At 37.7% G+C, this 22,521-nt stretch overlaps 2 protein-coding genes across 5 annotated transcripts; one reads left to right on the top strand and one right to left on the bottom strand.

Annotated features, from left to right (window-relative positions):
- The first annotated feature begins 3,822 nt into the window (after positions 1 to 3,822).
- Positions 3,823 to 20,141, top strand: LOC147408427 (protein decapping 5-like). 4 transcript variants are annotated; one of them, XM_086437449.1, is made up of 8 exons: positions 3,823 to 4,137; positions 5,248 to 5,348; positions 7,420 to 7,491; positions 7,609 to 7,962; positions 8,062 to 8,469; positions 15,982 to 16,140; positions 16,281 to 16,391; positions 16,498 to 17,233. In XM_086437449.1, the coding sequence occupies exons 1-8, from the start codon at positions 3,996 to 3,998 to the stop codon at positions 16,642 to 16,644; spliced, it is 1,494 nt and encodes a 497-aa protein (XP_086293575.1). In that variant the 5' UTR covers positions 3,823 to 3,995; the 3' UTR covers positions 16,645 to 17,233. The 4 variants fall into 4 exon arrangements, with proteins under 4 accessions (XP_086293575.1, XP_086293574.1, XP_086293572.1 ...); XM_086437448.1 differs by adding an exon at positions 19,862 to 20,141 and having other exon boundaries at positions 3,825 to 4,137; positions 7,609 to 8,469; positions 16,498 to 16,673; XM_086437446.1 differs by having other exon boundaries at positions 3,825 to 4,137; positions 7,609 to 8,469; positions 16,498 to 16,673; positions 16,851 to 17,233.
- On the bottom strand, positions 18,602 to 19,876 carry LOC147408428 (protein MODIFYING WALL LIGNIN-1-like). Its single transcript, XM_086437450.1, has 3 exons — positions 19,742 to 19,876; positions 19,459 to 19,670; positions 18,602 to 19,315 (listed from the first exon to the last, which is right to left on the bottom strand). The coding sequence occupies exons 1-3, from the start codon at positions 19,844 to 19,846 to the stop codon at positions 19,072 to 19,074; spliced, it is 561 nt and encodes a 186-aa protein (XP_086293576.1). The 5' UTR covers positions 19,847 to 19,876; the 3' UTR covers positions 18,602 to 19,071.
- Positions 20,142 to 22,521: the final 2,380 nt, after the last annotated feature.

Below are 22,521 nucleotides of genomic sequence, written 5' to 3'. Positions count from 1 at the left end.
GTGACATGTGTCCAAAAGGTGTTGGGAGTGTGTGTTAGGTGAGTTGATTAGGAAGAAGGGGTATGAACGTGACTTATGATGGGGGATTTGAATAGATTGGTGGGCGTAAGTTATAATATAGGTATGGGTGAGATGTGGGTAGGTTAAATTTTTAGAGAAATGTGATGTGATTGGTACATGTATTAGGGAAGTGGGTTGAGGTGATGACATGTGTCCCACTTTTATGGTCATTAGTGATTAGTTGTGATCATTGGGTTGAGACTTGGACTTGGGATAATGATTGGGCTTAGGTGGTGGGTTGAGTAATAAGGTGATGATGGTTTAGAAGAGAAGCAGATCCCTAACCCATGGGCTATGCAAGAGGGGGCCTAAGCTAATTATTAGAAAGATAAGTAAAATTTTGTGGGTTTGGGTTTTGAGACCTGTAGACACCCGAATTTGAGTGGGCCCTCGACGCCAAAATACCCAAAAACAAAAATAAAAACCGTATTGGGCCCTCAAAGCCCATACCTTCAAAAGTCTTGTTTTCCTCAAAATAAATGGGCCAATCCTATTCACGTGGCCCATGAATCCCAAAACCATCTATTCCACCCAAGCTCAATCATTCTTATTAAATCCAAGTCCATCCTCATTACCATTCAATTCCCTATCCAAGCCCACACCCAAACCCAAACTACTTTATCCAACATTAACCCAACCCAATCTAAGCCCAAATCCTAACCTAAGCCCAATTCACTACCCAAATCCAATCCAACCCACCATCATCACATCAAACCAATCACCAAGAGATGACACATGTCATCATCTCCTTCCACCTCCCTCATCTAATCAACTCAACCCATAACCCTACCCTAACCTAACCTATTCCCCATCCTCTCATCATCAGCAACCAACAACTCAACCCATAACCCTATCCTAACCTAACCTATTCCCCATCCTCTCATCATCAACAACCAACAACTCAACCCATAACCCTATCCTAACCTAACCTATTCCCCATCCTCTCATCATCAACCACCCACCTCACAACCCATACCCTAACCTATTCCCCATTCTCTAACACTATCAACCACCCACATCACAACCCATATCTATCCATCACTTTCCCTTAAAACACTCCCATAAAATCACCTCAACCCATACCTCCCATACTCTTCTCTCTAATCATCTAACCACCATCACCAATCAACCAATCTCATCATCTCCCCATTTGCCACATGTCTTCATCCCTTCACCTCTCCCAAAATCCAACCAATCAACCTCTTACACTACACATCATCTCAAATCTAACACCTTACCTCTTCAACCATCTCTACACTCATTCTCCAAACAACTCTCTTACACCCATCAACCATCACTCATCTCACCCCACCAAACACTCTACCCAAATGGATTTGGGTAAGATCCAAACCATTTGGGTTAAAACATAACCCATTTCCCTCATTACAAAACTACCCTTATTTCCATCTTAAATTTCATACCCCTCTCCTCTCAAACCCATGCCATTATCCATTATTCTCTTCATTCACCCCATTATACCCTCAAAATATCTCTCCAACCTCTATAAAAACCCCTCCATTCTTCCCTCACCACAACTAATGAAAATTTGACAAAAATCCTCTAAAAAAAATAACTCTCTACTCTACTCTACTCTCAACACCCAACTCTCAACTCTCAACTCTCAACCTTCTCTCAAACAAGTCAAGCAAGGAAAAAGAAATCAAAGGAAGTCAAGGAAGGAACAAGGTGGGTTTGGACCAAGAACACCCCCCTCAACTTCCCTCCTCTACTCTCCCTTTCTCTACACATTTGCACACACCCCACTATGGTCTAAATCACCAAAGGGCCCCTTCTTCATAAGGGTGCCCTCAATGATTTGAACCAACATCGAAAGCCCCTCACACTTGAGGGCACACATCGAATTGTTTTTCGATTTCATTTTCTTGTTATTTATTTAAAATACCGAATCCGAGGTTACCACATTATGTGGATGGAGTAGGGTGCCTAACACCTTCCCTACTCCATAAATGGATCCCCTTACCTTGAATCGAGGTTGGACCACGTGCATTATCCGACGAGAGTCATCAAACATACAAATGTATGATTTTTCAAAAAATGTGACATCGGGCGACCATTCACACCCTTTTACCAATTTGAATGGTGGCGACTCCAAAACACCCCTAAGTGGAGGGATGTTTGAAGAATATTCAAAATCCCGTGTCCACAAGACCCATTTCAAATTTTTTGTGAAGTTCTGAGCACTTTGTATGGAGGGCTCGTCCAAATCCGAATATCTATAGTAAGATTGAGAAAGGAGGTAAAATTTTTCAAAATTCAAGCTGATAAATTCTAAGACAAATGATAATTCTACCCAATCCAATCTTCCCATAAAGTCATCAAAGAAAATTCCTTTAAACTCCACAAAAACTTTGCACCAATAAAAAAGAAAATCTTTTATGGAAACTAAAGTATCTTGCAACAAAGCCTCTTTTCTCATAAAAAACAAGACAATTCCTTTCTTTCCAATTCCTCCAACAAATTGTAAACGGAGTAGCTAACCATAGAATTGCACCCCATAAATGAGGCACCCAAGGTACGTCAATACTCAAAGAGACTCCTTACCAAAAATGGAAGAAAACCCATAACACCGAAAATATCCAAAAATTAATCTCATAACTCTATTGCTATCGAACAATGTAACAAAAGATGGCACTAATTTCCCCTAATCCTACACATAAAACAAAAGTTTGGATAACAAAAACCCCTGTAGGCCCAAATTGTTGCCATCAAGAAAGCAACCCCCTCCACACCCTGCATAGTTCTATAAAAAGATTGCACTGTGAAGATTCCATCTTTTGATTCTTTCCATACCCTCTTATCAACTACATTCATTGTGATTTGCAATTTTAAAATCACACCCATCAATGAAGCTAAGTCTCAATTATTAAAAGCCCTCGTAAACCCATAGTTCCATCCAACTGTCTCATTTTCGTTCACCTAAAAAAATATGAAATTAATCTTCCTTTCTTTAAATATAACTCATAAAGAAGTGGAAATATGTCATTTAACACTACATCCTCACACCAAGAATCCTCCCCAAATCTAACTCGACTACCATTCTCCACCTTGTAACTAAAATCCCACACCAAATGTGCCTAGCTTTCAAGATCCCTCTCTAAAACCCACACCCCATTGTGCCTAGCTTCCTCACACTCTCCCATCCTAACTCGTTCTCACAAAATTTTGCCGCCATCACCCTTCTCCATAAATTATTAGTTTCCTCACCAAAACTCTAAAGTCATTTGCCCAATAACATCTTAGTCACCGTTCTCAAACTTCGCACTCCTAAACCTTTTTCCAACGGATGAGGTGGAACTTCCTTTTACCTTTATCATGTCATAGAAACTCTCAAAATAATTTTTCTAGCTGAACTTCCACTGAAGTTGGCATTTTGAACAAGGAAAGATATTATCTTAAGTTCGAAGAAGAGGGCTGAAAACTTCATCCTAAGGTCAAAGATGGCTACTTTTGAAGATAATTTACATCATAACTGATTTTGGAGAGAAAATCAGCTAGAGTTTGAAGACGATGACATGTAGGTCACTTATCTTAGTCTCTCACCAAGAATAAGAAGGTCAAAGGGCATGTAATCAAATTTAAAATATAGGGGTATCATGGATATTATTTAAACAAATGGGGAGCATATGTTTAAATCACCCTATTTTTATTTCATTTTGGTTTAGTCGAGCCGAGACGCATGGTCTGTATAACGTGCACAATTGCATATAGTTTAAACAAGGAAAGAGCGGAAAATGAAGTTCAATTAATCGTATCGAAAGAAAATAAAAGCAGATATAAAACAAAGCAAAATCACTCGAAACCCCAAAGAAACCAAAGAAATAGAGAGCGAAAAGAAAAGCTCTCTCTAACCTAAACTTTTAAAGTGCAGAGAGATCCCTAACTTCTTGACGAAGAAATCGAAAAATCATCTTGTCATGGATCAATCCAGCAAACCTTCTGGTTCGGCGGATTCTTACATTGGCAGCCTCATCAGTTTGACGAGCAAGGCTGAGGTTCGCTATGAGGGCGTCCTCCACAGAATCGACACCGAAAACTCCACGATCGAATTGCAGAATGGTATGTTAATCTCCCGAAATTCAATCGCCATTTTCATCGTTCTTCTTTGTGAATTTCTTTCATTCTCTTTACGAATTTTGTGATTCAACTAGGGTTTTGTTAAATCTTTGGTTTAAGGTATCAATGATGTTGATGAACTAGGGTTTTGTTAGGAAGAATGATGACGATCTTTGGTCGATCTTGTGTTAAATGGACTTTACTAAGAAGATTTCCACTATAATTCCAGTTTCAAACTCTTTATCGGCTCCTTCACGAATGGTTTCAAATCTTGGTTTATCGTCTCGTTACCAAGATGACTCGGACGGGTCATTTTGGTGTCTCGAACGAGACAAGAAATTAGTTTTATAACCATGGTCTCGGGCAATTTTGAAAATCATGGTCTCAAGAGGGATCACTGTACCCTATAAGCCAATAATTCTTCATTCAAGAATCTTTGGCCTTTGAAATTGCATAGAGAAGTAATTTTAACCTTAACAGAGTCTAACTAACCTTACATAATAAATTAATTATGTTTATAATTTTTAATTGTAATGGAAGAAGGTGATTCAACTAGTGGTATTCTTGGAGTATCACCACAATCTAATCCGCGGATCTAGGCATGGAATCATTTCAATAATGAAGCTGGCTTTTTTTTATGCTTGAAACATTAAATGAATTTATGAATCAATTTCAAACTGAAACTACTATAAAGTAGATTATGTGAACTTAAACCTTAATGAACAAAACAATACATTAATTTCGTCAGAACAGAATGACTAAATTTACTACAAAATGATGTAAATTTTGTATTCTGTATGTTTTTAATTTGTTCTGATATGTTTGTTGCATTTGTGGTTTGAAGTCCAAGATTGCCATTCTTTGTTAGATGGGAAAGCTATTATTTTTGTCCCTAGAATGCATTGTTTTTTAGGTCTTATAACAAATGCCATATAATCAGCTCACATGTCATGGTTGGCCCTTAGTTAGTCATGATTGACAATTTTACAAATAATTGAAGCTAGTTGAAATTGACGAGGTTATATCACTTTTGGTCCAATATATATATATTTTTTTTGTGAGATAAGATATGATTTTGTTTCTTATTGAATTGCCAATGATGCTTGCTTGTAGTGAGGTCTTATGGAACTGAAGGCCGAAGGAAAGATGGAACACAAATTCCTCCAATGAATGACGTGTTTGAATACATTCTGTTTCGAGGAAGAGATATCAAGGTAAACATGTGTGATTAATCAGTTTTGACATTCCATAAGCATGTTGTGACCCACGCTAAGTATTGAATAAACTGTTTTTCAGACAGTTTTAAGATATTCACTAGAACCTATCAAATTATAACAGTGCTAAAAATCTGAATCTTTTTTATGAGTAAGCTTGTTATTGTTTGATACTGCCATCTTTGTTTTTAAATACCCTAGCATTTCTCTCTTTCCATGATTATGGCAGCAACTCCTAGGAGATGATTGGAATAAATCAGAAATTTTCTTTTTCCATCAGTATAAACATCAACAACTTTGAATTGGATCAGTTTCTCCTCGACAAATAGGTTTTTGGGCCAATAAAATCCTACCTAATGGATAGATGGGTGGAGATCCCTTGAAAGACAATGCTTTAGTGGACCATCCTCAATAACCAATTGCAATCCAAAGAGCTTGAAGGAAGATCAACTGAAACATCTAGAGAAAAGGCAATGCTTCGATGCCCTCTACTGTTGAAAATCACCACTAATTGCACCTCTAAGGATAGGCATACATCAAGGGATGTCCAGGCCAAGTGGAGATTCCATTACTAAGGATCCTCCTAGAATCTCATGGTTGTGCCCCTTGTTAGCAATTCGGAATATGGCAATAATTCAATGCAGGAAAAATTCGAGTTTTATTCGATTTTGAAGGGCAAACATCCGGTGAAAGATTCGCAAAACGGCAAACATTTGGCATATGATTTATGCGTGTATTATTCTTCACACATAAAAAATCTGGAAACCAAATATTCGCCTTCATCAAATAAGACAATTCAAAATCCAAATAGATAGAATGAACTCACATACATGGGTAGAATTAATTCTTTTCAAATAATACCATTGATAAAAAAAATATGAAAAAATATAAATCATAGAATGAATCAACAAATTAATTAGGTTGGGTTCTAGAGTTTAATCTAAATCAAATGAAGAGAGAAACTCCAATCTTATGGAACAGGTGGTCTCAGGATTTGCACCCCAAAAATTCAAATTTGTGGATAGGAATACACCACCAAACTTATAGGTGGGACCCATGCTTGGATGAGTAAATCTTTCTATTACCAATGTAAATCTAAAAAGTATTAGCTAGAAACAAAAAACTTTCTATTACCAATGTAAATCTGAAAAGTACTAGGCTACTAGCTAGAAACAAAAATCTTTTTATTACCAATATAAATTTGAAAAGTATTACTAGAAACAAAAAGGGGGAACCTATTGATGGGGGTGGGTCTCTTCGTCTTCTACCTCTACTCTACTGTTGAAAGCTTGAACTTCAAGCTAAAGAACTTCTCACCTTCCATCCTCCTTACATCGCAGATCTGGTATTCTCTCTCTCTCTCTCTCTCTCTCTGTATTTCCTCCCAAAAATTCATTATGTCGACTATTAAAATACTTAGATGCTAACAAAGAAAAACCTATAACATTTGTATTTCCTTAGAGTGGAATGAAGTAGAGAGATAAATGGAGAAAGAGACATGGAAAAAAACAGTAAAAATCGGTGAGGTCGAAGTCGAAGTGACGAACAAAGAAGACGAAGGAGCTGCTGTATTTTTAGGTAAAAATTACAAAATTTTAGGGGTAAAAGTTAGTAAATAGGTATTTAGGTTTATTTTTTTACCATTTTACCTAGCTTTTTTTTGGGAGGGATTTTTGAAAAATCCTTTAGAATCTGTTAAATTCTTTTTAATAGCAAAATCTCCGACTTTTTGTGAATCATTCAAAGGTGCGGCCGAATAATTACTTCTAAAAAAAAACGAATAACTCGTGAATTTTTTGGCTAATAGAATAGGGGATTGCTAACAAGGGTCGTGCCGTCACCCACTCTGAAATGGGCACCTCCACTGAAGAAAGAAGAAATATTAACTGGATGTGTCGAACTTCATGAAACTTTCTCTTTTGTAAATGGATTAAGAATATGCCGGAGTGGGTCATCTCGACCGGCCTTTCTTTGTATCTTTTCTCTCTTATCTATAAAAAAATGAATATGTCTGAGATCATACACAATCGCATATATAAAATTTCATTCATTAATTTTTCTTTGATGTCAGGACTTGCAAGTTAAGTCCTCTCCTCCTGTTCATACAAAACAACACATACTCGATGACCCAGCTATTATTCAGGTAATTATGCTTTTTGAGATTGGTGTAAATTTATGAAGATGTAAATAATTTATTTTTTTAACGAAGTTTTACCTTTTTAAGGCCCTTTCAAATGTTTTGCTTTCATTTGCTCTACAGTCGCACTATGCTCAAAGTCCTTCAGCTTCGCATACCGTTGGTGGAGCTTTGACAGAACCAAGCTTTAACAGCGAACCATCAGCTTTATCTGCACCAGTCAATCCAGGCACATTGCCTTCACATCAATATAGAGCACACTTGGAACCACAGGGCTCTCTTTCTACTCAAAATGTGGATGGGGAATATCTTGCCATGCCGATAAACTGGAACGGATATTATGCATCCTTAAGTAATCAGCCTCACGTTCAACAGTTACCTTTACCTTTCCAGCCCCCTTCGACAATTCCTACTCCATTGACACTACAGAATCAGTTACAATATCACGAAGTTCAGGTACCTGAAAGTACAAACATGGTAAATTTGGCTGGACGTGTTGCTCTTGTACCTCCACCAATTGATCGCACAGCTAATTCTTTTCCTTCTAATTTTTCATATTCTCCTACTCCAATCCAGGTTTCTGCTCCTAGGGAATCTTTGCCTTCTAACCATACACCTGTAACTGCTGATTCACTAACTCTGTCTTCATTACCTTCATATAATCAAGATCCAAATGCAACCATTCGTTCATTTTCTGCTAAATCTGAATCTACCCCAATATCAGGCCTTCCCATTCAGTCCTTTCCTTATTCTGCATCTTCGATTGTGGGTTCTACTTCTGGTCCTTTATTGACAATATCTCCAACTTTGTTAACCCCGGATCAATTGATAAAACCTGGATCACTTGAGCCCTCTTCCACCCAATTATACCCTGAGCACAAAAATATGGAGGCCCCAGTACCAACATCATCAAAACTTTCGGCCTCGGCCTCTTCTACACCACTGCAAGGGTCATTATTGCCACTTCCTCACACGTCCCAAGAGGTTAGATGACATTTATCTTTCAGGTCTTGTTTGGAAGCTTTGAAAATTTTTCCTCCTAAAAAACATTCCCCTAAAAATGTAACTGGCGCTGTTTTTTGGCGGGTGCATGCAAAACGCCAAAAGCAGCAGAAGTTTCTTAAGAATATTTTTTGGGAAAAATATTTAAGTTTTCTATAAAGAATCTTTGCAAAAATAATTTAGTTATTCTAAAATTCAGTTGATTATATTAAAGAAACTGTGTTAATTGTGTATATACACCATTTTTGGCTATTGACTTGCAATATTTTCATGATATAATGTTGAAGGGAAGTTTTCTAAGAATGCCTTCAATCTTCCTTGATCCTCCATGATTAAATGAATGACAAAGTTGTGCAATAATTAGTTTAATTTATGTTTATGATTGCTATGATACTCCAGGAAGCTTGTACTGGAATAGTGGATTCTGCTTTGCTTGTGCTGGAACTGAACTTGAAGCTTTCAAATAGCAGTCTCATTTTCATAAGCTCATAGATGAATCCTAGGTTTTTCATCTGTTGCGCACCCGAGACTCACTTAGAGCTTGATTAACAGGATACTCTACCCACTAGCAACACAACAAGAGGAAAAAAGAGCACAACTGAACAAAACAGAACAAAACAACAGAGATGAGGAAAAAAAATCAAAAGAAAAAAGTCAAAGAAGAAAAGAAATCAAAGAAAATGCCTAGGGACGGATGGTTTACAAATTTGTCAACCAATCTTACTAGTTGCTAGAGGTTGTGTCAGAAAGGAACACCCATACAAGGGATTAAACATTTTATAATAATGGACTGGTAATTGGCTAAAGCAGGTCATTGAAATAAATGATGTATTGAATCCCATTAGATAATCTTATTTATGACATTGTGCAAGTGAGATTCCTTAAATCTCATTCTTTCTTCACATTGAGTCCAACTCGGGTATGTATGGTCGGTCGGGGTTGGAGCCAACCCAAGCTCAACATGTCCTTCAAATGGCTCAACCCAAGCTTAGGTTGGAATAAAGGCTGGGATGAAGCTTTCTTCAATCTTGGGAAATCTAATCCAAACTTGGCCCATGGTTGGGTTGGTCTTGTCCTAGTTTAATTGCTAATCTTCACCCATGAGATATAGTTTATCTTTCTAATTACTGGTTAATTAAGATGGGTATGGATTTATCCATACAAGGTTTCTATCATTTTATTATTAGGGAATGCTTTTGGCAGATTATTTTTTACATGGTACATCATGTATAAGGGATTACACAGCTGGACCAGATTGGTCTGGCTGGAATGGACTGCTTACACTCTACGTTCAATGAGAAGTAACTGCAAACATCAAGCTTTTAGAAGGGAAAAAGAATGGGTTTTACCCCCATGTGTTGGCTCAATGGTAAAGCTAGCGACAAGGGTTTGTTCTCCTTCTACTCATGTGTTCAAACTGGGTGGCATCCTGATTTACCTTGTTGCATATTGAAAAACTCCCGTAGTGTTGGGGCGTGCGACCGTAGGAATTAGCCCCATCCCGAAAGGGATGTGAGATGACCCCGAGTTATCAAAAAAAGTATGGGTTTTAATGGATTTCAAGTTTTGGCATTTATGAGAATTTAATGGGATAAAGGAGCAAAGAGAAAATTGGTAGCAGAGATGAAAGAGGGGATCATAGGCTTTGTGGATGATATACAATGAAAAGGGCCCATATAAAGATTACGTGGGCCTGATGTGGGTATGTGACGTAGTGGAAGCGTGTGAATCAATAGATTCGATATGTTGTGTTCAATGAAACACTCTAAATCAATTTGAATCAATAAATTCAATTGATAAACAAGCAATAACTTGAAAGAAAATAAAGTATACAGCTAAAAAATAATTAAAAGAGAAAAGATAATTAAATTGATTATTGATTGATTTTTAATTTTCGGATTTGGAGCTCCTTATATAAATAACTCCATCATAATAACTTGTAATCCTACTAAAATATCAAAAATTAACATTTCTAACCTATCTATAACATAATACTAGTTTTTTAATCCTCTTAGAACTCAAATTGGAGATTTCTAAACACGTCTAATTATGATTTAAATAATAAAAACGAATTTAAAACAAATTATAAACTAACAAGGAATTGTACCCCTAACATAACTATAAAATAGAAATCCTAATAGAACTAGAAATATAAATAAATCTTAATAGAATTAGGAAACTACTTAGGATTGTAAATGTCCTACATGAAATTCATTTTCTTTTAAAAAAATTCGTCATTGAGTTGTTCTTGAATGCCTTTTTTTTTTTCTTCTTGTTTTCTATTCATCTCCCGCTCTAATCTACTTTCAGTGATATCCGCTCTTCAGACTTAGATTAGAGAATATAATTGACCATATCATATCATCGGGCAAATTCTTCACATTAACATTATCATTGATCTTCTTTAAGATATGAAGGAGTTCAATTTTCTTCAACTTGGTCTTGTTGTAAGTTATGGCAAGAAAACGATATTTACTAAGATAAATCATGATCAAGTCTCATTTTTCATACCTTTTGAATCTTCTATCGACACTGATATTGTACTTGTTAGTAGAAGCTTCAAGGTTCTTTTTCAGTTGTTTATTCAATGTCATATTCTTTCAAACTCATCCCATAACGGGATAGATTTGGGAGACTTGCATCGGGTACCAAATCGGTATGGTGTTGTATATTATTCAAAAGAGACAATGAATTCGACATTTCCGAAGAAAGAACACGAGATAATTCGTCAAGGAGGGGCTGCACTTGATGAAAAACTTAAGTAGGAAGGTCTCGGTTGGAAGGTTGTACTACCATCGAGGGAATACTTGGTTTGTTTCCTTTAAGTTCTCGTTGATATTGGTAGAAACAAAGCATGTTTTATTCTTCTTGGTTGGTTGGGTAGCCTTGGGTTTTGAATGAGAAGGGTGTAAAATCACTTTGACACCATTATTCATGAAAGAATAGGTAGTAACTTTGCCTCGGTAAGTGACATCATTACCATGAAGCCAAAGCCTTCCTAAGAGGATGTGGTATGCTCTCATTGGGACGATGTCACAAATAACATTATCTTTATATTGCTCAATGTTAAAAGAAAGAGAGCATTGACTTGTTACATTCTTCTTGTATTCATCGTCCACCCAACCTATAGAATAAGGTGTAGGGTGTTGTGTAGTGGGTAGCTTGAGTGCATCGACCATGTAGCTTAAAATTGTATTTTTCAAACTTCCACTATCTATAATTAATTGACACAACTTATCTTGCACCTTGAATGTAGTTCGGAAAAGACTGTCGGGTTGAATGATCAACATGTTGTATTGGCGTTAAGGTGGGAATAATACAGTTGAGATGTTTACCTTCGTTCTCCTCATAAGTCTCAAAGATGACAGTCGCATCATTATCAATATAGGGGTCATCTTTGTCATTGTCATAATTAGCATCTACTACTAATGTGCGAGTCCTCCGGCACACTTCGGAGGTATGACCCACTTTCCTGCACTCAAAACACTTATTTTGCTTTGAGTGTGCATAAGGATTAGGTTGGTGGGATTTAGGTTGTTGTCATAAGGGGGCTGATTGTGGGATGGATAAGGTTGAATAGATTGGGGGGGGGGGGTAGATCGTGGATAGTTAGACATTTGATTGTTGGTATAAGAAGTACGAGAATCAAACATAAAAGATTCTACTTTTAGGGCATTGTTTATGGCTGCGTGCAAACTTGTGTATTGATGCATGGCCAATTTCTCTTGAAATCTTCTATTCAACCTATTGATGAAACGCCCAATAGTTTGGTCTTCATTCTCTTGAAGTTCATTCCTTGAGAGAAGTCATCAATATATTCTTATACACTTTGAGACCCTTGCTTACAATTTTGTAGGTTGATGAACAAGGTTTGGATGTAATCTGATGGTAAGTATCGTTGCTTAAGCAATTGCTTCATGGCTGGTTATGATTGAACTTGTCAAAAGCCTTGATGTAGTCGATCTTGTTGGAGATGGTTCCACCAAGAGGAGGCTGCCCCGGTTAGCTTTAAAGCCACAAGTTTGACTTTCTTATCCTCCGAAATTTTCATGTACTCGAAGAATAGTTCAACATTGGACATCCAATCAAGAAAGTCCTCAATGTGCAAGAAGAGCCCATTGAAGGTAGGAATATCACTACTTTTGTTACCCATTGTTGCGAGGATGTGGGAGTCGGTGAGTATGGGGAGGGTTAGGGAGAAGTCTATCATGGTCAAAATAGGGATGTTTAGTTGGGGGAGGGGTAGTATAAGGATTCAATTCATCTATGTAATCCATATATGGGGCTGTTATGGTCGTTGAAGGGTCATTGAAGTTATTGGATGGGTTTTGAGGGTTAGGAGAAACGTTTTGTAGGAGCAGATATGGGTTGTTGGAGGGTAAGGGATTTTATTTTGGGGGTATAGGAATGATGCGGTATGGTTAGAAGGTTGAGGGAGGGTGGTATGAGGTGTGGGAAGTGGTACGGTTTGGGCAAAACCAAAATTATGGGTAAGGTTCTGGTTTTGAGGGAATTTGGCCTCTCTAAAATAGTTTCTATGGGCTGAATTATGAGGGGAATTGTGGGAGGGATGGTGGGAATCCTTTGAGTCTTCATCTCTAAAAGTTTTCTTTATCTTTCTCCTTCTCAAAGGTGTTGAGAACCATGCATTGAACACGGGATTCTAACATATCATAATTTTGTTGGTGATTTTTTCTTCAAACTTCTCCAATTTGACTTCCAATTGAGCTTCTAGATAAGATTCTGTGATAAAATCACTTTCACCACCCATCTTTTGTGGATCGTAGCAAGGGCTCTGATACTATTTAACAGAGCAGAAGCGTGTGAATCAATAGATTCGATAGGTTGTGTTCAATGGAACACTTTAAATCAATTTGAATTAATAGATTCAATTGATAAACAAACAATAACTTGAAAGAAAATATAGCATAAAGTTAAAAAATAATTAAAAGAGAAAAGATAATTAAATTGATTATTGATTTATTTTCAATTTTCGGATTTAGAGCTCCTAATATAAATAACTCCATTATAACAACTTGTAATCCTATTAAAATATCAAAAATTAACATTCCTAACCTAAAGTCCCCCAAGTTATTATAAACTCATGGTGACATTTAGTTGGGACGTTATGATAAAACGAATAATAAGAGAAAAACTAATGTCTCATTGTTCAACGCTCAATGGGAAAGGGACATGTACTGTTTGGGGGTTGGATGAAAGAGGGGATAACGTGGCACTAAGTCATTGGAATTTCATGGAAAAAGGCATTTTCAGAAGGTTATAAATATCCTTTCTTAATGAGGAAATGGAAAGAATTTCGAGAGCCGTATCCACAACTAATCATTGTATTTTGATCCAAATACATTTTGGCAACTCTGCTGGGGAGCTTATTCCCTCTTTCACGTCCTTCCACCCCTTGTTACGCAACTTACTGTCGTTGATGATGATAAATACTAGGGGACGTGCATGTCCGTCTTGAAGTCAAGTATAACCAAGCACGGGGAGTGGCTTGGGCACACAACATCAAGCTCCCGTGGGCTGTGGTTGACACGATGGCTACACCTCCCTAGTCGAAACCCATAAATGCAATGGGTGAGGCAACGGATGAAGCCCCAGAGTCACTATTCAAGATCATTCGTGGTTTTGCCGAGACCAAAAAAGAAATCCTAATGTTTTTACGATGTTTGAGCCCTAGCCCGATGCAATCACCAACAAATCCTCCCCTTGTGGTTATAGAGGAGGTGACTTTGAAAGAGGTCTCAAACACTACGATAGAGGAACAATTCGGGGAGACACTCATGACATCTCAAGAAGAGTATAGAAGAGGCGGTGTCAAAAACGACGCAAAGTATTTGGGTCAAAATACAATGATTAGTTACTGTGGATAAGGCTCTTGAAAGTCGTGCCCCTTTCCTCATTAAGAGGTAAGACGTGTGAAGTGTTGTTCTTACGTCCTAGGTTCAAACCCCCTCGAACCCAACATCCTATTTGACACCCGAGAGCGGAGGTGGATAACACAATATTGAACACATCTTCTCTTTCATTCAATCCTTAGGCAGGACATGTCCCTTTCCCACTGGATGATGGATAAATGGACATTCTATCATTGTTCATAATATCAAGATGTCCTAGTTGGGTGCTCACCCTATTATGACGTACCAACTGGATGTTACTAAGTTGTCTCCAATAACTTGGGCGACTTCACGTCACCTTCATGTCCACGTCAGACCCACATCATCCCTAATATTAGCCCTTTTCATATTGCATTATCCACAAGCTTCACCACATAAGGCAAACTTTTAATCTAACTATGAGCTTTGAGGAAATCAGTGGATGACAAGAACTATTAAGGATAATGCACACCAGAGAGAAAAATGATGCCACCATTAGAAGAGCAAGACAAGACAGAGAGCTGAAGAAACTAGAATTTTTTTTTGCGATGCTTGACTAGCAACAATATAATAATAGAGGGGTGCAAGAAGGAAATAATAGGGAATCACGTTGTTATCCATTGAACTTAAGAATTTTGTTGTGGAACATTAGCAATGTGTCTTGGTGCTACTCCATATCAAATAATTCTTTAAAGGAGCACTGCACCTCAATAATGCCTGTCCTTATTGTAAGCATTTATTTGAATTCCCAAAGCATGGGCAAGGTTTGGGAGCAGGAGCAACACCTACAGAAGGATCCGATCACTAAGATTATAACTTCTTGCAAGGAGTGCACCTTACCTTCAAACACATGGTATTTCTTTCTTTCCAAAGGCCCCAATGTACTGAGAACCCTTTTTCTATGACTTAGTCCATTGAACTTCTAACTTTGAGAGTGTGACGTAACAGAATTTGAGAAACACCTGTCAACATGGAAAAGAGATAAGAAATGGGCCTTTATTTCTCTTGCAAAGCTACATTGAATAAAGATATGGTTCACCAATTCACCACATTGCCCAAAAGAAACCGTCTTCCCTAGGATGGCCAATTTTGACCACATTACTAGGGTATGAATATGTTGAGTGCACAGAAGACATTGAAGCATCCCACAAAGGTTTTTTCTAGTTAAATAGTTAATAAATATCTCACGGATCTTTGTTGAGGTCTGTTATCACCATGGACCGGTTTTCTTAGTGGTTCACATGGAAGCTAATTTACTATTCTTGCTGTCTTCCTGGGTTTGATAGTGTCTCAATCTCAAAATTTTGTGTTTTGCGCAATGTCTTTGTGGCCCAATTTCTAAGTTTGGATGTGATTTTATTGAAGTATTTTTCTACTAAAGGAAAAAAAAACTATTACAATTTTTTTTAGGTTTTCATGAAAAAGGAAAAACAAGCATGCTAATTTTAATTCCACCTCCTTTCTCGACGGACTACTTTTCATTATCAAAGAGCAGAGTATAGTCTGTGATCGTGCCTTTGGTGGCCCCCTCAACTATCTATTCCTTACCCAGATTCTTTCTTCTGACATCTAATTGAAGTTTCCTTGACTTTTTGAGACACAGTTCACTGAAGAATTTGATTTCGTAGCAATGAATGAAAAGTTTAAAAAGGATGAAGTATGGGGCTACCTTGGAAAAGAAAAATATAGGAACTCGGTGGACCATCCTATTGATCAAAACAAGGATGATGATTACGGGAAGGCCTCCGAATTTGGAGCAAAAGTAAGTTTTTAATGTTTTTATTTTTAGAAGTTTAAACATTTTGCCTGCATCTTGACAACAGTCGATAGAGGCATTGAAACTTGAATTTATAGATTGTCAAACTATTGTTCCTTCAAACTCTGCTGGTGTTTCTTGTGCAGCCTGTATATGTTAAGGATGAGTTTTTTGACACACTGTCTTGCAATTCACTCAACCGTGGAGGATGGAATGGACGGGGCATGTTCTCTGAGCGGCGAAAGCTTGACACACAGGTTCAGTAGTTCTTTTCTATTCATCACATCCATATCTGGAAACTGAAGAACCAAGTCTTAAAGGGAGAAGTTTGACTAGTTTTTATCTCTTCTATTTGGATTGCAGACTTTTGGTGATTTCGATCAGAGGCCTCATATGAGTCATGGTGGCCGTGGTTCTGGGCATCGTGGGAACTACAGGGGCTCATATAACAGGGGAAGAGGATACAATGTTGGTGGAAGGGGGGGCCGTGGGGGCTACATGCCCACTTAATACCGCTTGAATATCAGTTTCTTCAGAAGGTATATGCTTTTATTAGAAACTTATGTTTAGCATTACAAATTGATCCTTAATGATAGCTTTTCATATGTTACACCCACTCCCTCCTTTTAAAAGCATTTGGAGCTTTCTGAAGTGCGAACTTTCGGATCCTATATGAACATCTAGTCTCAGAAAACTTTTCCTAACTGTACCTGCAGAGTTACTCATTATGGGAGGTTCTTTTTCACCCAATGGGGCTTTCTATTCCATGTAATGATAAGAGGCAATTATTCACAAATCACAATGTACAGGATGTCAAGGAATTCATTTTCAGGACTAGTTGAACAATTGTATGCCAAACATGTCATTTGTGGCTTACAGATACTGTCGTAGAAAATTAACAAAATTGAACAAATAATGGTGGGGCTTATCTCTATGTAAACATTTTAGGGTTCTGTTTGCTAGTTATTGAGGTATATGACTGTTTTCTCTTACGGATATTAGGAGATCTTGTGGACAGCTGTCAGAAGAGACATTTTCTTGCCTTACAAAACTGGATGGCTGAGGTCAATATTAATAGATGATTCCTTTGATTCTAACAGTTACAGTTTTTGTTTTGTTTTATTTTTCTTGCCCCCCCTCCCTCCCCCTTTTTTTTTCCTTCCCCCCCTCTCCCTCACTCCCTCCCCCCTTTTTTTTATCTTCTCCGAATTGCATATTCGGCCGTTGGTTCTTTTCCTCTTTGATTGAATGATTATTCTGAGTGGTGGTATTTTCAGTTTCTTGTATGGTATATTTCTCAATTTATTTCCCCGCCCTGCCTATGCCAAGGCAACTACTCAAAGGCACGTAAAGGGCAAAGGTTCACACTCAACTTTTATTAATGATTGTTAGCAACCAACAAGGCAATGCACGTTGTACACAGACATGTTACAAGGCAATTATCCCTTGGATGTGCTAGTCAACACTAGGCAATTCATAGGCACATGTGTGTTTTACCATATGACCTTAGCTTGGCCCGCTGGGGTCACTATGTGCATATTCAATGATGGGGTCCATGTGGTCTGCAATGGGGCTCTTGCTTGGCAAGGAGGGCCAATTGGGAATGTTTCTAGGGAGCTTATGTCAACATGAATCCAACGCAATTAATGGCTTTTGTCAATCAGATTTTGTGGAACAAATGAAGGCCAAGTATGATACGTCTCAAGTTTTGGTTTTTCCTTGTGGAATTTCCTACAAGACTTGGTACCGTCTGAAAGGAGGGGTGTTTCTCCACCCCCCCTTTCCCATTGACCAAGGCCACATCATTAGCACGTTTTGGCACAATTCAAGTCCAGCTTTCAATGGACCCTTGGACATGCCTTGGGACGGAGTTTATCCAGACGATTGGCATTGTGACAGTCATACTAAACCTGAGGCCAGATACATGCATCTGGTATGGCCCCACTATGACAGTATAGGGGCAGGACAATGCCTCATCTTGTATGGTTCAATAGGAAGGATTTGGCTATCCAAGGACCTTGTGAGATAGGGTTGTGTCCCGTTACAAATTGCTCTGCCCTGATATGCAGGGCAGTTCCCTATCATGTGGCATTGTAGCATGGTATGGGTGACATTGTGCAATTGATACATTTGAGATGGACCCAATATAGTACACTGAGCTCATCAAATGTGCCTTGTATGCATCATGTGATCCTCCGTGTTGCCTCGAGACACAGGTTATGGTGCTTTAATCGAGACACAGGTTATGGTGCTTTAACATAGTTGTATAAGTATTCATGCATGCCGTTGGGAGCATCGAGTGCGCCATATCAGTTAGAAGGCATATCTGGAACTACCTAACAGTTGGGTATCTTGGAAGCTTCAACTGTGGCCTCTGTACTTTAGGTATGTCAAATATCACAAAGGTCATAACGATTTACATCAACAGTGATGTAATTTTTGCTTCTCAGATATACAAGGAATCACATGAATTGCAACTATTTTTCTGAACGTATAAGTCTTTTTCTGTAAGATAAATAAGTATAAATTTTACAGAGTAAATCGAATCTCTCTCCATAGTGGTCCTATGTGAGAAGGACTAGCTGCGTAACAACACCAAGTAGTGGTAGGGTTTTCTTTACTTGTAATAGTACTCCCCACTCTATATTATATCTCAATAAATAAATAAAAAAGGCAATAAAAGTGTGGGAAAGACACTATGGGGGTGGTGGTGACATATCAATTGGGCACCATCCACATGTGGCTCACATTTTTCAATTTAGAGGACCAATTCATAGGGCCGCCCTCCTTTATTGATTATATCCCAATACATAGGACAATATGCTTTTTCTATGTGTAGTTTGTTATCTATTGGTGAGTTGGACTTGGTTTTGTTCCAAACTCCTTTTATATTTCCTTCACATCTTTGTTTGCTGAGGCGTCGTCCCTACAAGTTTTCTATGCTTTCTCATCTCTGCCTGTAGGTGCCTTCCTCCCCGGTTCAACCTGCTTTCTTGACCCCGTCGCCAAAATGGAGCCGAGTGCAAATATCACAGTGGCCAGAGCTAGTGCACCTGAGCCAACATACACTCCATCTTTCACCACATAGCATTCGCCATCTAACCATCCCTTGCCATATGGCTGCCTTTGGTTCATGCTTGTTGCCACAGCCAATAGAATAATTGCGAATCCAAAGCTAATCCTATTAAATAATAAATAATATGTATTTTTTTGCTATTAATATGGATATGCGTATGGCTGTTCATATGACTAAGAAAATGGGAGAGCCCCCATCAATTTATTGATGGACAGAAGTTTGGTTTTGAAAAGGGGCTAAGTACCTACCAAGAGAGAACCAACAGACAGATTGCTGTGCTTTGTTTCTTGGCCTCTCCATCTCCACCTGTTCCTTCACCTCTCGAACGAAACTGCCTGCCAATTACTATGTTTCCGACAATCTGAACAACCAAAAGACAAATCGAAGCAGCAATTCCCAGTCCAAAAGCCGGGCTTCCAGATAAATAACACAATTTTCCATCTAACTTCACCTCCTTGGCCTATACAAATCAATCCAATTATATATGATGGTTATGGGGGGAATAAAAGAACTAAATGAACAACACCTTACCTTTGTTTTCGAGCACTCTGCGGCAACGCAAGCTGTAAAGGCAACCAGACCGAAGGAGACGATGATCGAGCATATTATGGAGAATCCATGTTGATGTTTTTCCATATTTTGGATTTGCAGGACTTGAAGAGGATTTCCAAGTTGAATAAGAGGAAAAAAGCTTGGAGCTTACTCCAGGGAAAGAAGGGTATGATGGTCACCTCTTGAGATTTCTTCCCTTGTGGGTATGGAGACTTTCTTCCTAAGTCTTTCATTGCGTTCTTTGGAAAATTCAGAATAAATCTGGAAACATGGAATCACCTCATCTCATTTCTAACCTCATTGACAAGAATCTGGTCAACTAGTACTAATAGATTGAGGGATGAGGCCAACCCTATTTTATGAAATAAACCAAAATTCATAAGTAAATTGTTTTTTCTGTGTGGATTGTGGACCCCAACTAAAATGCGTATTTTTTTTTTGCCTCTTTAAATATTATTAATCAGAATAATTTCTTGGTCATATCTTTACTATGAAGATATGGCCATGCATTACTAAATGACAATAGGTGATGCAACTAAACTATCTATTTAAAATTTATAAAACAATTTCTTAAATCTAGAGTGATTCTAATGCCTCACCAACTTTTACTAAAAGCACCCAATTCATACGATTGTTAACCAAGAAGTAACACTCATCTTGGGGTGCTCTTAGTAAAAGTTTGTGTGGTAATAGAATATCTCATTAATCTATTATTTTGTTCTTCCATCTCCTTATTGGATCTCATCTTCATCTAATGTTTTTTATAAAATTGTCCGAGATAGAGTTATATCGATATCATTCATGATCGAGTGGGATTTTCAATGTGAATTGTCCTTCACATTGACTTGTTCAAGATTTGATATCACTCGATCGAGTCAAATGTTTTTTTTTAATAATTATTTTTTATTAATTTAAATATATGATCTAAATGGCAATATAATCGTGTGATTAAGCATCTTCCAATCCACTTTATTTTATAAAAAAATTATAATTATTTGAATATAAATACATATTAATAAATAATTTTAAATTGAGTTAAATGATTTATCTTGTCCAAGATGAGATGACTTAGGCGAATCAATTTGACATAATTGGGGGGTGGGGGTGGGGGGGAGCGCAAGACAAGAGTGAGCATCGAGTTTTAAAATCATGTCTTCAATAAAGCCTTACTTTAGAAGTTTGGGGTCAATTAAACTAATACTGTTCCATCTCAATTTTGTCTGAAATTCAAATTTTAAGCTATTGCAACTGTGTCGGCATGTGTTGCCACTCTCTCAAGTCGTACTAGCCAAACCATTTTAGTCTACTTTCTCTGATTTTAGGACCACTAAATTCAGTAGTGGATTGTTTTTGAGAAATTCTATTGGCACCCCAACTTTTAATTATTACATAATTTAAATTATTTATCACACCCCAACTAAAATTTAACATCCTGTTGTACAATAGAATTGACAAATCTATAATACAGGACACAAACATGAGTTGGCCAATTGTATTGTACAACACATACACAATTTAAAATAGGTATTAGCATTTTCACATTAAAATTGTCTTCAGTATACAAGATAAAAAAGCCATAAATTGCGATTATCTACAACAACCCATCAAAAAGAACAGGTTGACATCAATGACGATCATCTGACCTCGTGATGTTAATCTTCTGCTTTTTGCTCTTCAATATCTCTTCCTTAAAGAGAAGAAAGTATCTAGAGAGGAAAATATCTAAACCTGATGTTCTACTTTAAAGTGAGAGAATGATATTCTCACCCTATTAATTTTTTAAATTTAGTTGGTGTGGGTGAATTTTCGAATCTCCAACTCCTCGAGATACGTGTTATTATAAATACAAATAATGATCAATTCCGTTATTCTTCTTCGGTGAAGCTACTAAGTTCTGATCGTCTTCTTCAGTGATGCTTCTAAGTTTACAGTTGTAATCTTCAGTCGTCTTAACCTGAATGGACATTGGTGTGATGCTGGTCAAGGAACCTCCAACGATCAACTTAGAACTTTGTATAAATTACAAAGAAAAAAATGAAAGACAAGTATTTTTGTGTAGTTTGTGCCCTGAGACTTGAGGGGGAGAAGTCTCTCGATTTATAGTTTGGACTCATTGATGGAGGTAGTAAACTCAATTACAATCACTCTCCTATGTTATCCAACATTTACGAAAATTTATGCCCATGATGCATCGATGACAATGAAGACCCACTCTTCACGGTTCTTATAACTTATATGAGGAATGACCCTAAAATGTGTAATTATCTTAACTCAATGGCTACTTAGTTCTCAAGTTAACTCAGTCAAATTATGTAGTCATGGTTCCTTTGGGCACCATGTGTAATTTGTGCTACTTCGATAGCTTGGCATAAGGTTGCCTCTTTAATTTTTGTGTGGATTTCTCCTTGGCTTTGTGGCTGAACCACCTATTGTGACGGGTATATTGGCTGAACCATACAGGGTGACAAGGGCACATTAGTTGAATCATATAAAGTGAAGGGTGTTAAGAAGAGGGGTTAGCAAGGTTGGCCGAACCACCTTGCATAGAGCATGTTAAGTTGAGGGGCCGGCCTAGTTGTTTGAACCATCTAGTGTGGTGCATGTTGAATTGAGGGGTCAGCCTAGGGACTTACCCATTAAATATTTGGTCCCACTCGTACTGGTTCAGGTTGAATGGGGTCCCAATACCTTGGTAACTTTACTAATCCCAAGGAATGATTTTTTTTTTATTGCTACAGTTAGGGTGCTTATATAAATTC

This window comes from Akebia trifoliata, chromosome 3 (assembly GCF_017979445.1).
Source record: "Akebia trifoliata isolate Shusen 1 chromosome 3, ASM1797944v1, whole genome shotgun sequence".
NCBI lineage: Eukaryota > Viridiplantae > Streptophyta > Magnoliopsida > Ranunculales > Lardizabalaceae > Akebia > Akebia trifoliata.
The sequence above is the reverse complement of the archived record's forward strand: the minus strand, read 5'-3'. Positions and strand labels throughout refer to the sequence as shown.

Coding starts and splice junctions, on each gene's coding strand:
- LOC147408428 (XM_086437450.1), bottom strand. CDS start 19,846: ATGGAAAAACATCAACATGGATTCTCCATAATATGCTCGATCATCGTC. Junction 19,671..19,741: donor CAGAGTGCTCGAAAACAAAG/GTAAGGTGTTGT, acceptor TGATTTGTATAG/GCCAAGGAGGTGAAGTTAGA. Junction 19,316..19,458: donor TGTCTGTTGGTTCTCTCTTG/GTAGGTACTTAG, acceptor ATTATTTAATAG/GATTAGCTTTGGATTCGCAA.
- LOC147408427 (XM_086437448.1), top strand. CDS start 3,996: ATGGATCAATCCAGCAAACCTTCTGGTTCGGCGGATTCTTACATTGGC. Junction 4,138..5,247: donor CACGATCGAATTGCAGAATG/GTATGTTAATCT, acceptor GCTTGCTTGTAG/TGAGGTCTTATGGAACTGAA. Junction 7,492..7,608: donor ATGACCCAGCTATTATTCAG/GTAATTATGCTT, acceptor TTTGCTCTACAG/TCGCACTATGCTCAAAGTCC.